Genomic DNA, 9,644 nt, shown 5'->3' on the forward strand with positions numbered 1-9,644 from the left:
AACTCCTTTCCTCAGGTGATCCACCCAACCGGGCCTCCCAAAGTGCTGGGATTACAGGTGTGAGCCACCACGCCCAGCCTCGAGTAGGTTTCAACAGTGCTTTTTGCTCTTAAAATCCTAAGTGAGGTCCAAATGCCACGTTTCACTAGCACTCCTGAGAGGAGAGAACACAATTGATTAGAGGAGTGCCATGCGGTGGTGAAGTGTGGAACTGAAGGCAGATACCAGTTGGACTCCCTGCTCTTCCATCTCCCAGGTGTGAAACCTCAAGCACACAATTTAATTTCTCTGGACCTACTCCTCCCCCACCTGCCAATGGTAAAATGAGAATAATACTGCCTATCCCACGGTGTTACTATGCAAAGTGCATTGAACAGTGCCTGGTACAGAATAAGAATTCTAATGTTTCCTAAATAGTCAAAATTTAAGTCAAAATGGGGGGAATGTGTATAAATTCCTAAAACTCAGCATTTTGCAAATATACTGTTTCTTAAGGGATAAACTCCAGGGAAACTGGCCTTTGTGTAGTCCTTTACATAAAAATAATTAATTCAGAAAACAGGCCCAGCATGGTGATTCACGCCTGTAATCCCAGAACTTTGAGAGGCCGAGGCAGGAGGATCACTTGAGCCCAGTTTTTCAAGACCAGCCTGGGCAACACAGCAAGACCTTATCTCAAAAAAGAAAAAAAAAAAAATTAATTCAGAAAACAAATTTGATGGTGAGTAACTAGCCTATGGTTCCCAGGGTACCATTCGATTCATGCAATTCATTAGGCATGAAACATCCTAGTGCTGAACTACTGCTTACACCAACTTTCTACAAAATTGTACTAAATCTGAGTATGAGATATTTATCTGGAATTTAGTGTGAGGATTCCAAAAGTTTCTTCTTTTCCTTTTTTTTTTTTTTTTTTAACAGAATCTTGCTCTGTCGACTAGGATGGAGTGCAGTGGCACAATCATAGCTGACTGCAGCCTCGAATTCCTGGGCTGAAGTCATCCTTCCACCCCAGCCTCCTGAGTAGCTGGAACTACAGGTGGACCACTGCGCCTGGCTAATTTTTTAATTTTTTGTAGAGACAAGGTCTCGCTGTGTTAACCAGGTTGGTTTCTTCATTGTTAATGGAGATTCCAAGTATTTGTGAAAACGGGGGCGCTCGGTTGTCAGTTACAACTGGAATAAATTTTTTTTTTCAGCCCCAAAGCCTTAATGCTTTACTCCAAGCAATCCAGCTACAAATTTAATTTAGTTCAAATACTTATTGATTGGCTGCCATGTTCATATAATAAATATTACATTCAAGGGTCGGAAAGGAAAGGATGCAAGCCACTTGGACTGACATTATTTCAAATCTTCATATTTTGAGAAAGGCTGATGGCAAAGGAACAGATCTATGCTGTCATGTTTCAGCATCGCCCAGAGGTGGCCTGGATGCGTAACCTCCAGCACAGGCCCTCAAAGAAGGACGGGCACATTTCCGGTAACAGCCTCTTTTCCCCCGTTCCCCGGGGAGAGGGGGGCGGCTAGCACTGCTGATGGCATCGCCTGACATCACTTGTTCCGGAGGATAGGAGAGCGTGGGCCTGCGTGGCCCACCTCATCCGTGGCCTGACTGCGTTAACCTCTCGGTTCCCTGCTCTTGCCACGTGAGGTGCCCAAATATGGTCGGACTCAGGAGGAGCCAGGGAGCGCTTGCCTTTCTCCTGCTAATGGGGAGGAGGCTGGAACAAATGTTTGGAGTTAAACACAATCTGCAGGAAAGCAAATGGGGACTCGGGCTTGCTCCTGGGCGAGCTGAAAGTCGGCTGCAGCAGAAGCTCCTGCCTTGGGTGATCCATCATTTAATAAACCCCAGAGAATCCAGTGTCCCCGGCGGGCTTTTTGCTCCCCTGCTCTCTTGCCTTCTGAGGCCCTGGGTCGTCCGCGCAGCTCTCGTCCCCCTGTTAGAAACGGGAGGCGCCCGAGGGCCGGGTGGGCTGCTGCCTGGACCTGGGCTGGCGCGTCGCAGCGCCTCTGGTCCCGGCAGCCTGGGGGCAGATGCTGCTGCAAGGCGTGTCTGGGGCTGTGCTCATGTGATGAAGCGAGGGAAAAACCAGGGGGAGGGGGGCGGAGGCTAAGAGGTGGCCTTTTTTTTTTCCCCCCTTTTCTTTTAAGGAGTTTGCCGCGAGCGCGTCTCCTTCATTCGCAGGCTGGGCGCGTTCGTAGGAGGCTGGCGGCGAAGGAAGGCGCTCTTGGGACCTCGCTGGCGCGCGTCTTTTGGCTCTTGCCCCTGCCCCTGCGGCTTGGGGAAGGCGTAACTCAGCGGCTGGGCGCGGGAGAAGTGCGAAGGAGCCATGGGCGCCGGGAGCTCCACCGAGCAGCGCAGCCCGGAGCAGCCGCCCGAGGGGAGCTCCACGCCGGCTGAGCCCGAGCCCAGCGGCGGTGGCCCCTCGGCCGAGGCGGCGCCAGACACCACCGGGGACCCCGCCATCGCTGCCGCGGACCCCGCCACCAAGGTATGGGCGCGCCGGGCCACCTGCGCCGGGAGGCGCGGATCTTTGGGGTGGGGGTGGGGGATTCCTCCGATTTCCGCCGAGAGAACTTCCCGGCCCGTCCAGCCCCATCTGCAAACTCGGGAGCGCGAACCCCTCTTTGGAGGCTTTTCAGGGTCTTTTGCGCCGGGGCGGGGCCAGAGCAGCCGCGAGCGCGGCGGGGGGCTTGCGTCTTTGTCGCGGGTCTCCAGGGGAGGCGACTGCGCCATCCGCAGTAATAAAATCCGCGCCCTGCCCACGGCAACTGAGCCTTTCTCCGCACTCTTCCGGTGGAAGCCATCCAGCCCGAGGCGGATGAGCTGCGCTGGGGGATCCGTGGAGAATGGACCCCGGGCCGGGCCTCCGAAGCTCGGAGATGCGGAAAGTCAGCTGTGAAGCCAGGTAGCCCAGGCACCCTCAGGTTCCCCGCCGCGTACCGCCTTGGATGCCAGCGGTGCCTGAAGCGAGCGGGTTTGGTACCCAGTTCTGCGGCAGCGGCCCGAGCAGACGCCGCCTTCCCAAGGCAGAGAAAGCCTGGTGTGTAGCTCGCTCGGAGCCAGGGAAAACCTGGGCAGGCGCTGCGTTTCCAAAAGGAATGACAGGTTTCGCGAACCAGCCAGCGCCCTCGCGTTTGCTCAGCGCTTTGCCTGCGGACTCAGTTGGCCAAACACACACTAGAGTGGCTAGAAGTTCTCGAAGGATGCGGTCAGAGTGTAGCGAGCATTCCGGGTACTCTTCCCTGGACGCAGTGCTGAAACGACTGCATTTTATCGACTTCAGTCTTCAAGGCTGTAATATTTCTTGTGGGCCAGGACAGCCGCCAAGACGGTGGCTTGTTCTGGTCGTGGTATTTTAGATATGTTTTCCAGCACGTGTGTTCATTAGCAAGGCTTCACTCTACTGGTTTTGTGATACCCTTGTATCACAAAGGTACCCTTGTGATACCTTGTAGAAAGATGTGAATAACCATGCTTAATAGTTAAATTTGCCGTGTGTCAAATTTGAGGATAGAGTACGTGAGTTATCTCAGGAGGCGTGGATGTTTACAATATGGGGGGAAAAAAAAAAAAGGAACCTAAAACCATGACCTAGTTGCCTTGACCTCTTTAGCTGTCCTAGTCTAATTTGGACTGAGAGACTGCACTTAATAATATAGTTTTTGCCTCCAGTCTTTGATTCATAACTACTTGTGAAATCCATGGTCCCTAGATATTAAGTACTAACTGTGCCTCTGCTATGTAGATTTTCTAAGAGATGCTTAAGCTTCTGGCCTGAGGAATGTACTATCCTTTTGAGATCCAAGTCGCATTTTAATACTTACTGTATGCACATAATGTTTTGATGCCAGCTACTGTCAAAGTGGCTCGGTAACCAGTGTTGAGAGTCTAGTGATGAAAATAATTTATGGTATAATTGCTAAAAACTTGCAGTTGGGTGACATTCCCCGCCGCCCCCCTGCTTTTGTACTCCTTCAGATCTTACTAACTGTTCACCCTGAAATACGGCGGCATTTAATCCCTTCCCAGTAAATTTGAATTTGTTTATTTAAAAATATTCCTTCCATTCTCTTTTTCCTTCTTCCATAACCTTATCCTTTTCCTCTTTACAAGTTGCCAACCGTCTTGAAGCAGCCAGACAACCTCCTTTTAAAAAATCACTTAAATGACATCCAGAATATCATTGAACTTGTTGGCATACTGCCCAGTTATCAATTTGGAGACAAATCAATACACTTACATGTATCCTTGGAATGTATTTAGTTTTCATTTCAACTAGCAAAATTTATCACTCAGGCTTTGAACACAAATGTCTTTCCAAAAGGACTCCCTAATTAAGAATGACTCAGCACCATGGCCCTTGCCTCCCCTCTTCTTATTAAGCTCCAATTCCTGACCTCCAGGTAATCCCATCTGCCACTCTAGGCTCTGTAGCACCATGGACGCGTCCCAGCAGTTTTTGCATGTGTGGGTTTAGTGTTCTCCTGGCTGTTCTGAATGCTTTGCAGGGGCAGGGAACATGCCTGGTTGTGCTGACCAGCGGTGTTCCTTCGTGTGTGCCATGCTGCCTGGCACAGAGTCGGCTCTCAGGAATACTTGCGGAAAGAAGAAGGAGTGATACTGGCTTCTTGGTTTTGCTTGAAGAATATCAAGTTGGAGAATACCTTGACCTATCTTGACCTATCTGCTTTTACTACAATTTAACCCTTGATCATCTCATTATCACGTGAGACTGATTATGATAGTGACTAAGGCAAGTCAGTCTGTTTGGTTATTAGTAGATCAAGTGAATAGTTAGACCAAAAACCTCAGATTTGGGGGCTTTGGATTCTGTTTGTCTAGATACAGAGTGGCTTGTTAGCATTGTAATTTCAAATTGGGTTTTATCTCAAATAGACAAATATGTTAAGTGCATATGGCTCAAATGAGACCATTTCATACACTGAGTTACTTAGGATTACGTCTTGAACTTTCTTGATGTGTCTGTGGACGGTTGGGGAGGTTTAGGCAAATACGTTTTCCCCTCCTTGGATAGAATGTGATCATTAATTAAAGGTTGTAAGCAGATCTTTTTCTATCTAATAGCTGACATATCACATGCATGCTATCTATTTAGCAATTGGATTTACTTTCTTTTTTTTCTGTAATTTTAGTTACCAGTTACTCACTAAGTGCCCTTATCTGAACAGACATTACACTGGTTGAATTATCACTTGTGTTAGGTCAAATGTAGATTTAAACAAGCTTTTGATTACCCAGGCTTAACATTTTGATGCACTAAAGCGGAAGTCTTGGTTTTATCTATGGTGCATTTCCATAAAATGGAAGGAGTCTTTATCTTCTATTCAATCTTTTACAATCTTTATTTTTTCCCTTAGATCCAGAGATAGACTGGAAATCTTTTACAACCTTTGTATGTAAGATCCGGGCGGGGGTGGGGTGGGGGGGGGATGGCTTGATCTGTTACCTGCTAGGGTTTAATTTTGAGACACGGCCGTCTCGCAACTGCAGGGTGCAGGAAGATTAGACGACCTGAATGCTGGTGGTAAGTAAAGCCTCACACTTCACATTATTCCTTAATTGTCTGTTTTTAAAAATTTGTCTTAAAAAAATATTAAGGTGGCAACATATTCAGGTGGCAACACATTCAAGTGGCAACAGAGGGTGGGGTGACCAGTGACAAACTGACTTCCATGTCTCTGGCTAATCTTGATTACTGGAGCCAGGCTCCAGACTAAGTCTGGACAATCATAATTAATTAGCCTTCCTATATTTATTGCCTGATCAATGATTTCAGTGCTGGACATTGAACAATGGTCTGTTGCAACAGGCTGAGGCCATTGTCTGTGGCAGGTGGGAAGATGGGGGCTCTTGTTAGCTCCAAAAGCTGTGGTTCCATTTGGTTACAAGAGCCATGAATCACTAAAATACAAGGATGTACTCAAATAGAAGAATCCAGTGTCTGAATGGTAAATTTAAGGATGTGTTTGACTCTTGTGCATTAAAACAGACAATTGGCCGGGTGCGGTGGCTCACGCCTGTAATCCCAACACTTTGGAACGCGGGCGGATCACGAGGTCAGGAGATCGAGACCATCCTGGCTAACATGGTGAAACTGGTCTCTACTAACAAAAAATTAGCCAGGCATGGTGGTGGGTGCCTGTAATCCCAGCTCCTTGGGAGGCTGAGACAGGATAATGGCGTGAACCCGGGAGGCGGAGTTTGCAATGAGCTGAGATCGCGCCACACTGCACTCCAGTCTGGGCGACAGAGCTAGACTCTGTCTCAAAGAAAAAAAAAACCAGACAATTGAGGCGGCCAGCTGCGTTTCATAATTCCTCCCATAAGCTAGGTCATATGCTTCCTCCTATTCGCCACTTTTTTAACAATAGAAACGGAGAATGAAGATGGCCTCAAAGTGACTACATCACCAGTGTTACACAAATGGGTCCTCTTAATAGAGGGATGTTTCTGTGTGTGTGGCTACCTGTATTCCTGTGGATTTTCACCAGATTATAAGAGCTGCTGCTTTCTGACTAGAACAGAGACCAAAAATTGGAGATATGGATGTGGGGATGATTCTTTTGGGTACTGATAGACTGTGGGAATCACAGGGCTTCCCTTAAATCCATTACAGCTTATAGGCTAGTAGATGAATTAGATCAGTGGAGATTTTCACTTGAAATATTTTCCTCTATGAAGAAAAGGCCTTGAAATGTGCATCCTCTTTGGGTTGACTAATTTCTATGCCTTTACAGCTTTAAGCTGATATTATAAGATTATTTTGGTTTGGATCTTGTAAGATAATTAACAAAATGGAAATAAAATGTTTTGTTTTAAAAAAATACTAGGAAATTATTTCTTTTCCTTTGTCTTCATTAGTTTTAATACATATTCAGTGCTTAAAGAACACCAGTGCAGGAAAACTCAAACTAAATGGCATCATCCCCCGTCTCTGTAATTCTATATGCAGTAGCCATTCGTGAAGTTAGAAATGAGAATTCATAGCACTAAGCATTCTAAGAAAAATTAAGCCAGTACGTTTATCTCTTGGGGGGAAAAAAAACTAACTAAATTTCCTTGAACCAAATTTTTTTTTTTTTTTTTTTTTTTTTTTGAGAGTTTTGCTCTTGTTGCCCAGGCTATAGTGCAATGATGCAATCTTGGCTCACTGCAACCTTTGCCTCCCAGGTTCAAGTGATTCTCCTGCCTCAGCCTCCTGAGTAGCTGGGATTACAGGCGCCCACCACCACGCCCAGCTAATTTTCTGTATTTTTAGTAGAGACAGAGTTTCACCATGTTGGCCAGGCTGGTCTCAAATTCCTGACCTCAGGTGATCCACCTGCCTCAGCTTCCCAAAGTGCTGGGATTATAAGTGTGAGCCACCGAGCCCGGCCTGAACCACATTCTTAGTTCTCTTATAACCTAACAAAAATTACAATTTAAAATAAACTTCATTTTAAAATACAATGGAAAAATATGAAAAAAGCTGGGGGAAGAAAGAAGCATTATATTGAATAAACATATATGCCTATTGTCAGTAAATTATTTAAAAATCTGTAATTATAATTATTTTACTTGTCTATTTAGATTTTGGGCCATTTTTCTGCAAATTAAAACCCTATCAGAGAATGTAAGAGTAGGATTTCATGCCTGTAATTATCCCTTTGTTCCCTTCTCATTCGTATATCTAATGGGTGTAGATATTAATAATTAGCAATAAACCTCAATTATACATACCTTCATATTTCTCATGAATAATTAAGTTTACTTACTTGAAACAGACTATATCTGACATCATCACTCTTAAATTGTAAAGTCTTAATAAGATCAAAAGCATTTGTTTACCCTTATTAAAATGATTTTTATTTAAAGTCATTACATAGCAAAGTTCATTTAATGTTTATTTTTAAAAAGTATTAATGATTGAGAACTTAAATTTATAAATAGGGTAAATTACTTACAAACTTAAGTAATAATTTGAAGCCAATATGATGGCTTCTTACATATTCTTGCAAAAACTTCATGCACATGAAAGTAGGTAAAAATGGCACAGTCTTTTCCATTTAAGAAAAAGATCATATCACATGCAGATTCTGCAACTTTAGGTTTTGGATGTCTTTTCATATCAGGACATAAATAACTGCCCCCATTCTTATTAATTTGGGTGCATAAATTTCCCTTTTATGGATTGAAGCCCTGTAATGATTTAACGAATTCCTTGGATTTATATTTAGATTGTCCTAGTCCATAAGTGTAATTGCTGAATTGCAAGCTTTATATGCATTTAAAAATTTAACCAGGCCAGGTGCAGTGGCTCACACCTGTAATCCCAGCACTTTGGGAGGCCGAGGCAGGCGAATCATAAGGTCAGGAGTTCGAGACCAGCCTGGCCAACATGGTGAAACCTCATCTCTACTAAAAATACAAAAAATTAGCTGGGTGTGGTGGTGGGTGCCTGTAATCCCAGCTACTTGGGAGATTGAGACAGGAGAATCTCTTGAACCTGGGAGGGGGAGGTTGCAGTGAGCTGAGATCTCACCACTGCACTCCAGCCTGGGCAACAGTGCAAGACTCCGTCTCAAAAAAACCAAAAACCAAAAAACAAAAAACAAAAGATTTAACCCTTCCTAAATTGACTTTCCAAAGAGGTCCTACCACTTTGCACTCCCACCGTGGAGATCAGCACTTGTTTTCCCATGCTTTACTTCATGGGTATCAGATTTTCCAGTACTTGCCAATGTGCTAGGTGAAGAATGGTACCTAGTTTTCTTGGTGCATTTTTAACTGTGAAGTTGAATGCCTCGTCATGTCTCTGCCGTGTGCTTGCCATCTGATCATGCACTGGCCTGGCTGTCAAAGCATGAAAGGCTATGGTTTGTTTTACTGTTAATTAATTTTCATTTTCATTTAATTTTCATTTTATTTATTTATTGTTTTTGAGATAGGCTCTCATTCTATTGCCCAGGCTGGAAAGCGGTGGTGCAATCTTGGTTTACTGTAGTCTCGACCCCCTGGGCTCAAATGACCCTCCTGCCTCAGCCTCCTGAGTAGCTGGGACTACAGGCACACACCACCAGGTAGCTGGGACTACAAGTGCACACCACCATGCCTGGCTAATTTTGTTTATTTTTTGTAGAGACGAGGTCTCACTGTGTTGCCCAGGGTGGTCTGGACGTTCTGGACTCAAGCGATCCTCCCACCTCAGCCTCCCAAAGAGCTGGGATTACAGGTGTGAGCCCCCACGCCCAGCCCAATTAATTTTTAAAGACTTTTTTTTTCTGTGTGGGGGTTCACACCTGTAATCCAAGCACTTTGGGAGACCAAAAAGGGAGGATCACTTGAGGCTAAGAGTTCAAGAGTGGCCTGGGCAACACAGCAAGTCCCCATCTCTACAAAAAATAAAAAATGTACATGGGTGTGGTGGTGCGTACCTGTAGTCCTAGCTACTTGGGAGGCTGAGGTCAGAGGTTGCTTCCACCCAGGAATATGAGGCTGCAGTGAGCTATGATCATGCTGCTGCGCTACAGCCTGGGTGACAGAGCAAGACCCTATCTCTATTTTAAAAAAAAAAAAAAAAAGGCCAGCGGTGGCTCACACCTGTAATCCCAGCACTTTGGGAGGTCGAGGCGGG

The 9,644-nt window shown here is 45.4% G+C and overlaps 1 protein-coding gene across 1 annotated transcript in view; it reads left to right on the forward strand.

Moving 5' to 3' along the window:
* Positions 1–1,738: 1,738 nt before the first annotated feature.
* The window catches only part of AKAP12 (A kinase (PRKA) anchor protein 12), a 142,395-nt gene continuing 134,489 nt past the window's right edge, over positions 1,739–9,644 (forward strand). Inside the window, exons 1-2 of the mRNA XM_011988723.1 lie at positions 1,739–1,832; positions 2,158–2,498. Coding sequence (XP_011844113.1) covers positions 2,337–2,498 — 162 coding nt within the window. The 5' untranslated portion in view covers positions 1,739–1,832; positions 2,158–2,336. The remainder of the gene's footprint in view (positions 1,833–2,157; positions 2,499–9,644) is intronic.

The sequence above is a fragment of the Mandrillus leucophaeus genome, unplaced genomic scaffold (genome assembly GCF_000951045.1).
Source record: "Mandrillus leucophaeus isolate KB7577 unplaced genomic scaffold, Mleu.le_1.0 Scaffold337, whole genome shotgun sequence".
Taxonomy (NCBI): Eukaryota; Metazoa; Chordata; class Mammalia; order Primates; family Cercopithecidae; genus Mandrillus; species Mandrillus leucophaeus.